General features: G+C 41.0%; 1 protein-coding gene and 1 long non-coding RNA gene across 4 annotated transcripts in view; both read right to left on the minus strand.

Moving 5' to 3' along the window:
- Window positions 1-582: 582 nt before the first annotated feature.
- LOC144026176 (uncharacterized) lies at window positions 583-2,284 on the minus strand. The gene is made up of 3 exons (XR_013285063.1): window positions 1,796-2,284; window positions 849-1,092; window positions 583-755 (listed from the first exon to the last, which is right to left on the minus strand). It is a non-coding gene; the product is annotated as an uncharacterized LOC144026176 (long non-coding RNA).
- A 1,268-nt stretch (window positions 2,285-3,552) lies between these two features.
- Window positions 3,553-17,056, minus strand: part of LOC144025434 (uncharacterized) — a 59,575-nt gene continuing 46,071 nt past the window's right edge. For 2 of the 3 annotated variants that reach the window (XR_013284859.1, XM_077531438.1), the window contains 2 exons: window positions 13,361-13,496; window positions 3,553-5,413 (listed from right to left, as the gene is read on the minus strand). Coding sequence is in view for 1 of the 3 variants with exons in the window: in XM_077531438.1 (XP_077387564.1) it covers window positions 13,372-13,496 (125 nt within the window). In the remaining 2 variants the exon portion in view is untranslated. Of the gene's footprint in view, window positions 5,414-13,360; window positions 13,497-13,620; window positions 17,001-17,056 lie in introns of those variants that run through there. The other variant, XR_013284860.1, reaches the window with a different exon arrangement.

Here is a 17,056-nt window from a genome sequence, read left to right on the forward strand (position 1 = left end):
TTTGGCGTCAACATGCAGTGTTCATTCGACACCTAACCTAACACTATTTTACATGACTAGAAATGTAAAACATCAAAAGCCTGGAGAATTATTATAAATGCTTGCAATGACAAGGAATTCTTCATTGGCCAATGAATGTAAGGTACAGTACATGAAAATGAATGAATAAAATAAAGTAAAATAAAAGTCTACATGAAATGAACATATTAACTAAAAAAAAAAAAAAATGCTGTTAGAATATAATGAGCTACATGAATTGCAGTTGTTCCAGAATTTTACCAATACGCTGTGCATTTCAAAATATGGAAAATAGACATACAGGTTTGGGCCAAAAGTAGTGTTACAGAGCAGGTATGTGTTGTACACAGCTAAAATATCTGATTAACTCAATACCATGTTTTTTTTTTTTTTTTGTGTGTGTGTGCTGACATTGCCCCCCATTAACATTGCAACATTCCTCAAACTCTCCCGAACACAGTATGATCTGTAACACTACTTTTCGCCTACTCTATGATGTTATTGGGGCAAAATTAAGGAAGGCTTGTCCATTGATTGTGTGAACAGACTGCAGTAAAAATGAAGTCACTTCAATGTTTGCTGGTTTTATTAAGTTTGACATGCTCCTTGACTGCACAAGTACATGTTATGGAGTGAGGGCATGTTCCCACCAACGATGATATCATATTCTTCAAAGGCTTGCTGAGGAAAGTGAGGGAGGAGTCACTCCATGGCTTCAGACACCTGGTCAGCAGGTCCTGTGTAAAACAAGTGGTGCTTGTACATGTGACCATTCCGTATTGCTTCACACAAAAAGTTCATGTAGTGTGCAATGTATGTAAATGACATACCAAGACGTCGGCTGACTTCAGTTTGTTGCAGCTCAGATATGGTAGGTGGAGATACTGGTGGTACAACACCGAAGCCTTCTGGGGTCCTCCATTCAAGTGTCCTCATTCGGGGCATTCCAATATGGCTGCTGACTCTCCCCTTGATATTTTTTTTTCTTGCAGGTCGGTGATGTATTTAAACGGTGCATGAATGCTTGTATACATCAGAATATGGTTCTGGAACCCCTCAAGTTTGGCTGTTGATCTAGTGTGACACAAACAAAAACACAATTATAAAATAAAATAGAATAATTGATGATACTACTATATGTCACCAACTTTCCAACAAAGCCCCCAAAATAGAGGTAAGATCTTTAGTTTTTGGGCCCAAAACATTGTATTAGCTAGATAAAAGTAACTTGACTGCATACTGCATAGAATATGCAAAGGCTGCTTGCTTGTCGAATTTCCGTGGAAAACGTGGCAGCCTGTAAATTCTTGTGCACCCAATTACACAATGGACCAGTACACACTTGAGTGAGAGAGTTCAGACTCTAGCAGTGCTTACGGTACAGCCAGCATTTAAGTCCAGAAAGTTATTCCCTGCCGAAAATTAATTTCGAGAACCCTATTTTCACCAACCACAACGAAAATAATTTTCAACTCCTCCACTAATACAGTATGCTTTAGATTCTCTATTGAAGTTATGGGCAAATATACCTCCGAAATCACAGTTACATTACATTACACAATAACTTGCGCATTTACTCTAAATATAACGTGCCAGCGGGAATCTTTTTTTTTTTTCAAAGCAAGTAGCTACATAACGAAATCGTTCGAGTGGTGCGGAGTTGCTAATCAACAGATACAGTGATCGTAAAACAAAGGTACGAACATCGTATTAATTAGTACGGAGTATACTTTTTCTCTCGCTCTCAAAACGTAAACACAAATGTACTCTTACTTACCGGTCAAGTAGAAAGCAGTCGAAGGCACCGGCACGTCCCAAACCTAGTCTGTTCCTCATTTCTCTCCATCTGGCAAATGCGGCTACAATAAAAACTCTTGTTTTGTCGCGCTGAAATAAAATAAATTCCCAAAGTAAGTGTGATGCTTGATAATGCTCTCTTCGGGGACCGGAAACTCTTCTTCTTCGTGGACATGCGGTCGCCATACAAACCGGAAGTGCGTTCCAAAAACGCGTAAAGAAATGGAGCGCTGAAATTTGTCTTTGACGGCACCCGTAGCAGAAAGATGGCGGCGAAACATGGCAGACACTAGCAGGCGAGGCGCGGACATGTAAGATAATTTGCGATTTCTAGACTAACCGTTATATTTTAAAAAAGTACGTTTATGCGATACAACATATCTTTTTACATACTACTAACACAAACAATTGTTTTTTTTTCCGAATGATTTATTATTTCACCACTAGATGCCACTGTATAATACTGAGTGTACCTTTAAAGTGCACAAAGTGACCATAGGGAAAGAATTTTAAACAAATACTTTATCATATATTGTTCTGAAACTACAAATGCAAAACAATAAACTTCTGCCTTCATCACCTCTTTTTCAACCTAAATAAATGTTAAAGATTATCTGCAACAAGAAATATAAAACTTAGAACAACATACCCCCCAAAAAATCTTTTTGAAGTACAATACTGTATGTTTTCATGCAATCTACTACAAAGATGAGATGCTAAGTCATGTGACGGCACACGATTGAAACACAGGAGGGGAGGAGGCAGAGCGGGGCAAGTTTGCAGTGCATAAAAGAGCCAAACTGCAGTAATTCGAGGGAAAATTATATCATATTCAACTTATAAAAAGAAACAGGATCAAAAATTAGAAAAATACTTGGAAGATAAAATTAAACAACTAACGGATGAATATGCAACAAACCCAAATAATCAAATATGGACGGAATTACAAAATATAAAAATACAGTTAGATAACATGTTATCTAAAAAGACAGAGTTTATAATACAACAGTTGAGATATAATAATTTTGAACATAATAATAAATCAGGTACATTTCTGGCAAATCAACTTCAACGTAATCGGGAAAAATCTCATATAACGGCTATTAAAGATATAAATGGTGAATGCACACAATCACCAGAAGAAATTAACCACATTTTCTATAACTATTATCGAAATCTATACTCTGAAATTAATAGACATAACCCTGAACATATTGAGGTATTCCTTAATAGCTTAAATATACCTCAGTTATCTACTGAATATAAAGTTACTCTAGATGCCCCGCTTACTATAGATGAGTTGTATAGTGCTTTAGACAGTATGCCTAATGGCAGAGCACCTGGTCCAGACGGTTATCCGGCTATATTTTTTAAACATTTCTGGTTAATGTTTGCTCCATTATTTCAAAGAGTAGTAACTGAAATTAAAACTAAGGATGATATACGTCAAGATATGAATATAGCAGCAATTAAACTTTTATTAAAGCCAGAAAAAGACCCCACCGTCCCGGCGCGGTCCGCTGCTCCGTGCCCGGCGGTGCGGTTCGGGGCGGGTGGGCCTCTGGTGTGCCCCGTGGTTCCCTCTCCCCTCCCCCTTCCTCCCCCCTGTCGCCTCTCCCTCCTCACCTCCCCCCGCCCATCCTCCTCTGCCTCCCGGTCCCTTTTCCCTTGTCACCCCCCCCCCCCACACCCCCCTCCTGCCCTGCAGCCGCCCTTTCGCCTTCTTGTCGTCTCCTCCCCGCTTCCCCCTCCCCCCTTCCCTGTCTGCCCCCCGCCCCCTCCCTCTCCCTGGGCCTGGGGCTCCCTCCCCGGCCCGGGCGTCGGGCTCCGGGGGCCGGGCGGGGGTTTGAGGCCTGCCCCACTCCGGTAGAACTCCTGGCGCACCGGGCGGGCTCCGGTGGCCGGTGGCTGTCCGGTAGCCCTGCTGCGCTGGCCCTGTCCGCCTGTCGGGGTGCCAGATGGGTGGGGGTGGGGGGGGGGGGGGGTGCTGGGGGGCGGGCGTGCCACCTACACCCGCCGGGTTGGGTGAGGCCCCGCTGGTCGCTCCTCTTACTCACTTCACTAGTTTTGCACTATACACTTTGTAAATATACACATAGGGCACACAACACATTTCTTGGTGGGGTGGGGAAGGGTGGAAACACCGTCTTCACCCTTCAACTCCCCTCCAATTTTAATGCACTTCATGTCCAAGGGGAGGGGTGAGTTGGGGTGGGGAGCCATCAGGGGGGATAGACTGCAGTGCCTGGCAGAGCTGTGGTCCCCCCATCTGTGTCCCTGCCCCACCACTTTGTCCATCCATTTCCTTTTTTAATGCACCACACATATACATATTAATTTTTTTGGGGATGAGGGTGGATCGGAGTAGGGGAAATTTTTTTTAGTCAAGATCCATTGCACCAGCATCTACTGAAACTCAAACAGAATTTGCCTCTCCCTCCCACAGCCCCTTGAATCAGTGGGTGCTGGTGTCTGTGGATGTCACTTTGCTTTATCTATCCTTCCCTCCTTCCTCTCTTTAGTTTTTCCTCTGGTCACTTGAGATCTCCTCAATTTATTGGAAGTTTGAGGTTTCTGGGGTTGGCATAAGACTCTGGTTTTGTAACCACGCAGGAGGGGTTTGGTTGGTGCTGGATTTCACTTTGATGGACTGGAAGTACTGGTTTCTATGGATCTCACTCTGCCTCATCGATCCTTCCCTCCTTCCTCTCTTTAGTTTTTCCTCTGGTCTCTTGAGATCTCGTTAATTTGTTGGAATTTAGAGGCTTCTGGGGTTGGCGTAAGACTTTGATTTTGTAACCATGGGGAAGGCAGGAAGTGTTTGGTCGGTGCTGGATTTCACTTTGATTTATCTTTCTTTTCTTTTTATCTTTTCTGACCTTTTCTCTGGTCTCCTGACCATTTGAACCTCACGACTCTGGCGAGACTCTGAAGTACCTGGTTAAGGTGAAGGGTAATGGGATTTTTATAAGGTTTTAGGTGAATTAATGAGTATAAATTTATACGTATTTGCACGCACGCGCACACACGCACGCAAACGCACGCACACATACACACACACACACACACACACAAAGGAGAACATCAGAACAGTCCCGTGCACCAACTGGCGGGGATGCAGGAACAACTGGAAGGGACCCCGTACGGTCCACAAGGCGCAGTCCAGGGGGGCAAGTCCAAGGGTCCGGCCAGGTCAACATGAGCCGGTTCAACCAGCAACCCGGTGTCGGAGCCCCGAAGCAACTGGTCGGCCGCCATCCGGGAAAAGTCGAGGCCCAGCTGTACCGTGTCGACGGCTGCCCTGGACAGACAATCCGCGACCACGTTGTCCTTGCCAGCGATATGTCGGATGTCCGCGGTGCATTCAGATATGAACGACAGCTGGCGCTGTTGCCGCGCGGACCACGGCTCGGACAACTTCGACATGGAGAAGGTGAGGGGCTTGTGATCAACGAAGACCGTGAACTCACGGCCCTCCAGGATGAAGCGGAAGTGGCGGATCGCCAGCCAGACAGCAAGGAGTTCCCTGTCGAACGTGCTGCACCTGAGCCACTGATCCTGTACTTCCTTTTCTCCGTGACCGGGCGGAGTCACATGACTAGTAGGAAATGCGGGGAAAAAAAGTGTTTCCATTAATATTATGCGAATAACTTCCATTTCAGCACGTCTCAAAAAGCACCTAATGAAAGCGTAAATCTAATGTCTAATGGAAACGCACCTATTTAGGTGAAAAGCGCCACCCAGCCTATCAATTGTGTTTACTGGCTACTCACTCCGCATCAATTGACTATTCTGAAATGGATTTGCCTTGACTTGGTGAGCAGATTGACCAATCAGGTGTTAGGACCCACCCACTAACTTTAATGGGCTAGTTTGACAGATAAAATAAATTCATGAAACACCGCAACACAGTGACCATGAAATAATTATAATAAATAACAGAGAAATAAATAAATAAATATATAAATATATATAAATAAACAATCATAGTGAATTTAATTAATTAATGACACATTTAATTAATTAATGACACTTTTTTAATTATTCAATGGTGTATTTATTTATTTATTGTTTGCACTTTTGGTCCTCCATACTCTTCGGCCGCCAGCTGTAAAAAAATAAAATAAAAACATCCTCTCCACGGCAGCAGAGCTCGGGAGGGGGTATACTTGAACGCCTCCCTGTGCACCTTGGGGAAGAGGTCCCTGGAGAGGGCTTCCCGCTTTGGCCTCCAAGTGTGAATGCTGGCCATTAAAAAGGATTTCATACATTTGCAAATACAGTAATAATTGATTACATTCGTGGCATTATGGAAATATAAAATTGGCAATTTTAAACAGTTAAACTTGAAACTTTGTTTCCAAAAATAAAATATTGACACCAGTTCCTCATCTTGTTAAAATCTCCCTGGCTTTGTCCTGGTTGAGCTTGTACGTAAAAGATTCCTCCACAGAGAGCTGGCGCTTCTTGGATGGATGCCCCCGGCTCGCAGACTGGACGGCGACGCCATGGCCACCCTTGCTGTTTCTAGCCAGTGCTGTTTATCAAGTTGTTTTTACAAATTTTGTCTAATTTATTTTACACGTGCTATGTACCAAACAAATGCTATTAAAGTCTGTTTCAAATAAATTTGAAACTTTTAACTTACAATTTGATAGTGGGTGCTGGCCCTGGAAATTGAGGTGTAGGTCCCACCCTGATTCTTTCAGCCTGGCGGCATGCATTGCTGTCGCCTTCAGTTTTCACGTGAAAAAAAAACCTAAACTACAAGCAAGTCAAAAAAAATTTCAATAGGTGATGAACTGGTGAGTGGTGTTATATTTCTTCAGCTACACAAATTTATTGATGCAACCAGCTCTAATCAAGTACAGTAAAATACAAATTCAAATTCTCCCCCTTACGTTTTGAATGTAGCCTTTTAGCTCCATTTAGCTCCAGTATAGTTCCACGCTGTCCTGGTTGTGGCCCTCCTCACTGGGGCTAGTGGGGGGCACGGTGTCACAGTCACTCAGGGATTTGGCAGAAAGTCGCCCTTTCACCAGTAGGTGACAAACTTCTCTCTCTCTTGCTGGTAATCCTATCCATATCCATAAAATAAAAATAAAAAATAGCATAACGACTGAACGCCACTTTTTCTTCCTTGTCATTTTCTTCGTCTTTGTTCGTTTTCTTCTTCATCGTCATCTTTTTATCTTGTTGGATTACCTTATATAGGCGCTCAGCAAAAATCTGCACAGTCACTATTTAGTGAAAGATAGATAAAATAAAATAACTAGCTCGAAAATCACAACCTAGACTGCAGCTGCTGTTAAGAGAAAGCACAATTAATTGGAGTGTAAAAATAAAGAAAAAATACAAAATTGGCTTGGCCGAAGAAGTCAGTGGTGATTCGAGCCATCATCAGTGGTTGGCTTCAGATGGCCTGACAGTCACGTCACGTGGTGGCCACGGACCATCTGGCCCCCGTTAACGTCGATGTGGAACCTTTGTCTCCATATAGTAAAGAATAAGATAATGGCAACTCTGCTTGGGACTGCGATTTGCTGGCAAACCAGTTCAGGGTGTACCCCGCCTACTGCCCGAAGCCAGCTGGGATAGGCTCCAGCACCCCCGCGACCCTTGTGAGGAGCAAGCAATTAATAAAATGGATGGATGGATGGAGGTCTGCTTGGGAGACATTGCGGACAACTGAGTCGATGTCAGTCATTGACGTAGTGACGGATTAACGATTACATTGACGGACGAAAACCCCTTCGTCATTTTTTGTTTTTTTTAAGTTTGCCATTAACCGTCAACAAAATGGCCGTCCGTCAATGATGGACCTTCAGTCATTGTTGACGGAATGCCCACCTCTGCAATTTAGTATAGATTGAAAATTACAAATGTGTGGTTTCATTGGATTCATACTCTACATTTTACACAATGTCTCAACTTCATTGGAATTTTAAAGAAATAAATTGAAATGTTATTTAAAATGTAGTCACTTTAATCTTGAGTATTTACATTAGTATGTTTTTTTTTTTTTTTTATATATACCATTTAAGTAACAATTATTTGTTGGGTTGGTGGAAAAAGATAACCCATCAAACGCCCCTCCACTTTTGTCAACACTGACTGAGTACTGAATTATATAACGCGCAGAATTATATAAAGAACGCTGTTGTTTTGATCCTAGGATACAAAAATACCTATTAAAATGTGCTCCCTCGATACACACTCGTACCCCTTTGTCGCAGTGTTAAAATAGCTGAGCTTTCCGGCGATAAGATCTAATCTACCACAAACAACAGGGCTTGTTGTTTGCTGATGTTTTTCTTCTTTGTTATTCATTCAAACATCAACACTGACATGAATGAGTCTTCTGGAGAAGGAGAAAGTGAGACAGACGGAATTTCTGTACCAGAACAAAACCTAAGAGGTAAAATAGTGTGAAATTACTCTGTCGACTGCGCCAAAAAGCTGACATGGATCCGGACCACAGAATGTATACTGTTGAACCTGTTGAACAACGCTGTATGTCACATTCCTTCACAGACTTTAATGAATTGTCCTGTAGAGCTTAAAGGTGCAAGTTGGAATATAATAACATTTTTCACCCACACAGGCTTTAAAAAATTTATAATGGACATGAGGCACTACTGTGGCACAATGGCTGTTGCCCCATTTTCCTGTAGAGTCAAATAATGATCACGGTTTCGGGACAGAAACTTAAGGTTTCTCCTTGAGCTTGACGTCAGGCACATGCACGCGGAAGCGCTGGGACGGCATAAGTGTTTGGGAATGTGTGGACGAGGCCGTGGAAAGAGACAAGTGTGTACGACAGCGTATATAAAAGTATACCCAAATAATAATTAACCAATACTGTAGTGCGACCCTCCGTCTCCCGGTGGCTCCTTTTGTTCGACCATCAGGTCGAAACTTTGGCGACTTGCGGTGGAAGTTGCCCCCGGAGGTGACTCTGACCCTGGAGGGAAAAAATCTCCCCGCGTCTCCTGACCAGCATCAGAATACCAATCAAGAAAGGATAACACCTGTCAAGTGTGACAAAAAGGGCAAAACTGAAGTCGCTCAAGCGTCGCGGGAGGACGCGGATCAATATTGAAACACCGTTCAACAAGTGGAAAGATCTAAGAGGATGAAACGGGATCCACAGCTTGCTTTGTTCTTGCTAAAAAGGTAAGACCTCGTCATGAAAATGTGATGGGGTCCATTTATGATGAGCAATACACAATAAAACTACCACTAACTAACGTCTCGGCACTTTGGGGGCGTGTATGTTGCTAGCTTCCATTCCGCTTTTTGCCAGCGGGGTCGCAAATCTACAAAAACTAACTTGCCTTCGGCGCCTTTTAATGCATGCTTCAGAGCCATTCGAGTACAGTACAATAAGTAGAACCACACAAAACCAAGGCACAACATTGATTTACACCAGGGGTGGCCAAGTTGGGTCCTCGAGAGCCCCTATCCAGCCTGTTTTCCATGTTTCTCTCCATTAACACACCTGATTCATGATCAGGATCGTTATCAGGCTTCTGCAAAGCTTGCTGATTAGCTGATCATTAGATTCAGCTGTGCTGAAGGAGGGAGACATGGAAAACAGGCTGGATAGGGGCTCTTGAGGACCGAACTTGACCACCCCTGATTTACACAGTACACTGCGGTGAATTATAATCTCCTAATCAAGTGTGAAAAGTCTGATTTATTTTATTGGAGCCTAAATCATAAATCATCTCTTTGACCGCGAAAAACGTTTAATAACGATTAGTAAAATCACGATGTATGCCGCCATAAACGTTAAATGACGTCAACTACATTTTTACTTTTTTTTTTTTTTTTTTTTTTTTATATCAATGGGCAGTGCAACTTCTAAGTGCAGCATTTCCTGGTCAGTGGGTTCTGAAATCAACAACTCCCACCAACAATGGCCAGCAGATGGCAGCATTGTATTTCTTTTGTATGGAATTACAATGAAACATGAAGGAATCTGATGAAATAGAACATTTTCAAGGATGTTACTAAACAAAAAATATTAGTGTCACTGTTGTGGAGAAAATGTATCTTTTTCACAAACAGTTTGTTTTCGCCTTATCTTTTCAATTTTCGCTCAATGTCACTCAAATTTTCTAATTTCAAATTGTGATTACTAAAGAACGGAATAAGGTAGAAACATACTTTTTTATATTTATAATAATAGAATGGAATGCGATCTTTCATGTGATACATCTTGTATATGTAGTAAAAGCACATAATATTCTGTTTGCCTTGAAAGATGAGTTAAAATGCTTGAAATCGACTGGCACTGTTTTGTTTTTGTTTTTTTAATAACGTGTGGCAGTAAAAGAGTTAAGAATGTGACTAGGTTTCCTAAAAATAATAGTCTGTCAAAATAATTAAAAGAAGAAAAAAAAACATGATTTAAACATGTTTAAAATACCTAAATCAAAAGGTATAGGAAGAACGCAATTTTTTTTTTTAACCTGTATTTAACAGCATTTACACTCGGGGCTGACTGTACATTTGTTGACAGGTTATTCCATTGTGTGCAGCGCAACAGCTAAATGCAACTTCATCATGTTTACTTTGAACTCTGGGTTCAACTTCCACTAATTGACCCAACTCTGCATATCTCAGAGCCCTGTTGCTTTAAGGCAGGGGTGTCAAACTCATATTAGCTCAGGGGCCGCATGAAGGAAAATATATTACTAAGTGGGCCGAATCTGTAAAATAATGGTATATAATAGGGATGCACGATATTGGAAAAACATGCGATATGCGATATACTTGCTGAACATAGCGATATTGATATTATTGCGATATTTAACATGTACCTAAAGAAATTACATTTTTATTACCTAATGAAAGAAAAACATTTTTCATGTGGCAAAATAAGCAACCTTAATGTAATCTTAGTTAATTAAGTGTAATTATGTCTTGATAATTTTCAACTATTGAATGGCCATGCACATTTTTAGTTAGCATCTGACTGGTCAAATTCATATAAAAAGCATAAAATTTCATATAAAACTTATTGCATGCCTTTGCGATATGCATATTGCAAGGGCCAATATAGCGATATCGATATTTTTTCGATATATTGTGCAGCCCTAGTATATAACTTAAAAACAATTGCCGTCAATTATACACAGATTTTTGTTATTTTTGGGCCATCCCTAAATTACGGAGCTTAACTGTAATCTATTGTTTAAAAAAATAACACAAAAGCAAGTGAAATGCGGCAACACTTTGCCTGTATGAGTTCCGCACGTGTTAAATCTACCTGTTTTGCAAATATATAGTTCCCAGAATGCATTGTGTGGCACAGTTAATGAATTTATAAGGACGTTAATCCTTGTCATATGTATTTGTGTTACCAGTAATTGAATGTGTCGTATTTAACACGTTTATGTTGGTCTACGATTTAAAAAACAACAAACTTTTTTTAAACAAACCATAACTTTAAGTTGTGTGTAAAATAATGACTCACAGGGTGATTCCGTGTACAAGTTACAGTACTCATGTGAGGACTGCTTGTGAAATTACAAATTTATATATTTGATTGCGGCTGGCTGATTAATTGGTCCGACATTACAATTTTGTTTTCACTTTATAAAGTCGTCTCACGGGCCGGATTGAACCCCTTTGCGGGCCTGATCCGGCCCGCGGGCCGTATGTTTGACACCCCTGCTTTAAGGCCACAGTGTAAGGGTTAGCATTTGGGATCTCAGAATACATACAGCTGTTTTTAAAAGACAGGGCAAATTTATTCAATAAATTAATGCATGCTGTATAAACTTTACCAAACTGTCCAGGTATGCTTTCTTTAGTGCAAACTGTGAATGTGTGTCTTAAAGTAGGTACTGTATTGATATTCCAATTTGTATTTGTCATTGCATGAATCACCAGAAAACTTTCAAGTTGCCAAAGTTTAAAAGCTATGGTTGTGTTGAACAAAACTTGTGCCAAGTGAGTGTTACGTGAAACAAAAGTCACTGAAACATGAAGAGAAATCAGAAACATATTTGGTTGAACATTTTCTGAAGTCTTGTGGAAGCACACTCAGATGGAAAGTCCTGGGTGTGCTCCACATGCCATGCTTCACTAAAAGCTTGCTCCCTACACATTCATGGGTTCATTACCTAGCCTAGGGTGGCATCATTCCAGAATTGCAAGATCTGAGAGAATTTTGTCATTTCACTCACCACAGAGCTGGTTACATTACAGTGTGTGCATATCAACCTAAGTCAGCACAGTGGTATAAAATTATAATTAAATAATATTTAATATTGAAATTAATAATAAAAATACCCCAATTTTTTTCAGGTCGCACCTTTTGTGGGCGCTCGCATATGTGACACTACAGCATGCCCACAGTAAAAAGTCGCCGCTCGCCACTTGCGTGTTCCCCTCCTCCCTCTCCCAAAGTGAGTTGGGATAAAATCCTGCTCCCCTGTCAACCTAAACAGAATGCATGGCAATTCTGGAGATGCCAAGACTGGCTGGATTTAATTAGTACTAAAGGCATTTTCAAATGGCACATTTCCAATGTCCATGTTTACATTTACTACGCATTGGTAATGACCTGCATGTGCACATTTCCAAAATGCAGCTAAACCAATGTCAACAATATAATCCACTCACAGTAACAGAAGTGACATAAACTGTAATAAATACAAATATGAACAAAACATTAGGTTAGTTTACTTGATGTAGACTGCCCCTCCACTGTTTTAATACAGACAGCTGTGGCATTTCTCCACTGGCAGATGGCAGCAATTGTCCGTTATATCTGTTCAATTGCAATTTTGGTCTGAACCTCTGAGAGAAAGTTAAGATTGAAGCTGGGATCGTTTACAACATTAACACGACAAAATGGAAGTACATGCATGTAAGGCTAATGAATCCAGGTTTACCCATAATGCAGAGGTAAGTATGCGGAGGCTAAAAAATGTACAGAAATCACAGCATGGACAGAAACAAAATCTAACATAACTACAGTATAGTCAACATACTAAGGTGGCATGCTTATAAACAACACAAAATTACCCTATTTGTAAAAGACATGAGTGTTTTTGGTTGAGTTATTTCTTGATGTTGTATATGTCTTCATTTTTTTTCCCTGCAGAAACTGTAGTGCCAGGAAATGTGACCTGTATATAATTTTAGGAGTTCTGATCTACCCAATGCTGTGAAACAGAGTGGCTCAGCCTGCTGACCCACATAGCATGTGCTGAACCAGTAATATCAAGTGTGGGTATAGTTTCTGAGTCATGACTATTTGCAGAAGTCTGGCAAAGTAGAGCCTTTGGCAAGAAAACAAAGTTATTCTTCTTTTGCCAGGCTCTAAAACCACTGGAATATTTCATCAGTGTTTTGGTTGGATTATTACAATATACCCATGCATCTCTTTTCGCCAGTGAATACTGAGCAAATTGCCCCTGTCTCTTGGTTCTGGTTGTATGTGTTATAATCAGTCATAGTATCTGAAAGCATAACATGAGTAAAAATACCCATATTTTATCCTATAACTTTGGTAGAAGTGAGTCACCTTGTAGAGTGTTACTTAAGTTTTGCTGTGATGAGGACTGGAGGTCCAGTAGGTCCCGTCGGGCGTCCCCACAGAGTCGACAGAACTGCTGCCATCGCTACGGCTACACTGCTGCTATCCTTGTTTCCTGAGACGTCTGCAAAACAGGAAAAAAACAAAAAACAAAAACAAAAAAAAAGAACATCTAATTACATTAAAACAACTCTCTCTCAAAGTACTAACAAATGAGTCAAACTCCTTTATTTTTGTTGTGGACTGACAGCATATGTATCCAAGATGAATACAGCAACGCTCCATTCCGTGGTACCTGCCCCTCTGTCGTGTGCTGAGAGGTTGGATCCCAAGGCGCAGACACAAATAAGGTTTTAACCATTTATTCACATAACTTGACAAAACTAAAAACAACGAGAATGCATCGAGAATCACGACACGCCAAGCCCCCTTTGGGCAGCGGAAAAGCACAGTGAAACAGTGAGCAATAATCCGGCGACCACACACACATTTCTCAGACCCTATAGACAGTCGATCAATCTCATTGGTTGTGGCTAGACATGTGAGTACCAGTTCTGACATGGAATTCTCTGATTGGCTGTTAACCCAGTAACGCGATTACAGATTCTTGACATCATATACATCACATAGTATTACAGATCGTCCTAGACATCACATAGCATTAAAGATTCCTGACATCACATAGTCCAGACATCATATAGCCTAAAACTAGTTGAAATTGGACGCTGTTACATCAATACCAAAACAGACACGTAACGGGTCGTGAACTCTGGCGCACGGTCATGAACTCTACTCAAACTTAACCCAGGCATAACCCCAGACATGAGACAAGACCCAAACCTTACTCCTGCATGACCTGAGTCATGACACACTCAACACATAGACAACGAATGGGTTCAGAAGGCTGTGCACTTATAACAAAGAAGAAATGGGATGATAATCGAATTGCTGCACCGCCTCATCAAACTACATCAACTACTCATCGTTCAAGGAAGGTATGCATATGTGCTGCCCACACTGAAATGCAAGGGGCTGCGTTTTGAGATCTATCCACTAGGGGTGGGACAAAAAACCGATTCGACCGAACCATCGGTCGTCAAGGGGAGCTAAACGACCGTATCGGTAGCAGACTTGTCAACCGATACAAAATCCGCCGGGAATCCTTAGATACATTGCTTGTAAAGCTGTGGACCGGATATCGCGTTGCTGTGAATCGGTTGAGAGTGAGGCTTAATGGTTTTCATAACAATAGCAAGAGTTCTGCACCGTGCTCTACTTGTTTTGTTTACATTTCAGTAGCATCACCATTCAAACTACTTCCGTGTTTACAGAGAGCTAGCAAAGTAGCGCTCAGAGACGCTTCATTCCCCGGATGTTGTAAACATAATGCAAAGACGTTACGCACCTTTTTTGGGGGGGAGGGGGGCCGCCTACCGTCAACGCCGTGCTCGCGACACAACAGCCATCGAAGTTTGGAATCTTTTGAGACGTTGTGTAGTTTTTGTCACTTGATGTTTTTGTACTTTTAGCAAACTGGCAACGTGTATTGTAGTTTGTACATAAAATATGTTTCATCGTCCTGCATCGGTTTTCATTTTGAATTCAACAATAAAGCTCATTTTTTTCGAGTCTTCTCAAATGTTTCTTTCAAAATTAAGCAATGGTGTTCCAACTGGCAAATTCTCTCACAGCCTGCAAAATCTGTTCAATTAAATCTAGACAATTTTCTGTCATGTAGACAACTATCATACATAATGGGTATCGCTGGAGCCAATATTTTGATGTTTGATTATAATGTTGCCTTTTACACTACTTAGAAATGACAATTGTGTCACCAAGTGGGCAGTTCGTGTGCAAGTCATTATAATGTGCATTCAGCCTCAGTTTGGTGAGGAAACTGTCATCCGCGCCTGCATATGGTTTTTGTTTGATTTATTGACAACAGTTTGTTTTGATATATAAAAATGTTTTCGTATGACGACCCTGTGCACATAAGCCTACACCTGAACGCAGCAGTCAGCAAAATGAACACAACGGAATGAGACGCGAAAACTTAAATCATCTAAAAATACAGAAATTCATGCAAATCGTTTGTGGGAGCGCGTTGGCATATTGTCCTCTGAAGTTTTAATGTGGCTCTATAATTGGCCTTATTTTTTCTTGACTCGTAAACTAAGGCAACAATGTGCTGCGGGTGCCCATTTCAGCCATCAAAACAGCATACCGATGTTACAATCAGCCGTCAGAACAGCATGCTCGTGTTAAAACTAACTACATATGCTTCTTTGGTAGCTCAAGTGTTTTTAATATGCATCTGTGTTTAGCCTAATTGCAGTGTATTATTATCATTTACGGGATCGTCGTAACGTAGGAATGCTATTCTGACTACGTATGCTAGCCCGATAGAGGCAGCTGTCAGATCAGCATACGGGTATGCTGATCTGACGAGGTATGCTGATCCGACAGAACAACGGCGCGCGCGCGCGCGCACGAGTGACAACATGCAACAGTGGAGACATTTAGCAGAAGCCGGTGCCGTACATCTCGGTATTTCCCATGGCTATCGAGTCCTCTCGGTGCACTTGTATGTCCCGGGCCGGCGTTGGTACTGCGCGCGAGCCAAAAAGAATAACTCCCGTGACGATCCAATGCATGGATTCAAACGACACAGGTATGTCCCACAGCCAACACACCAGCTATGCTAAAAGCACACTGCAAGTATCTCATTTCTCAGTTTGTGGCTCCCTGTCAATGTCGACAACTAGCATGAGCAGCAGATCGGAGAACTGAGACGTGCCCGCAATTACGTCATCAAACTCAAAATGAACGACAGCCCAAAAAACAAAACAAACTGTTGTGATTCCGTTGTCATCATTGTGTCTCAGATTAAAAAAACAAAAAAGATATCATACATTAACCAAAAATGAATGTGATGGCAAAGAAAAACAAAAATAAAAACAAAAATTGTTGATAAAAAGGTTAGGGCACTTTTGGAAATATTTTTGGATATATTAAGTTGTTAAAATGGGTTTGATAGATTTATTGTTCCATAAGGTGGCTTCATATTTCTTTGGCTGGACGGTAGGTTTATTTCATGTCTTAAATTTATGTTTCTGAAATACTTCACAATGTGGACATATTCTGTTTAATTGTGTTGGTGTCTGTCTAAAGGTTAAATATTTATATTTCAAATTGAATTATCAGCCTTTTGTTTTCCTGATCCTTATTTTGAATTAAAAAAACAAACAAAAAACAATTATAACTGTCAATAACAACTAATAAATATTTAAACTGATACATTTTCAGTCATATCGCCCAGCCCTTTGTTCCGGTCCATTTAAATAATTGATTCAATATATAAAAATATAGAAGACATTGTTGTTGTTCTTTTTTTTACACATTTGTAGATACTGTAAAAATTTGTGGTGTTTTAAGATTAATGTTTACAACCAACAAATGTCACTATTAGTTTTGAATATTGAAATTAATCGTATCGAATCGAAAATTGTATCGTTCCCAAACTTAATCGAACCGTATCGAACCGTTCTGTTCTGAAAGATAATCGTTTTTCAATCGAATCGCAACTTGTGTATCGAGATACATATCGAATCGGCCTCATGTCAGAGATTCCCACCCCTACTATCCACTCTGCGACTCAGATATGGGGTGGGGGTGGGGGGGGGG

The sequence above is a fragment of the Festucalex cinctus genome, chromosome 9 (assembly GCF_051991245.1).
Source record: "Festucalex cinctus isolate MCC-2025b chromosome 9, RoL_Fcin_1.0, whole genome shotgun sequence".
NCBI lineage: Eukaryota > Metazoa > Chordata > Actinopteri > Syngnathiformes > Syngnathidae > Festucalex > Festucalex cinctus.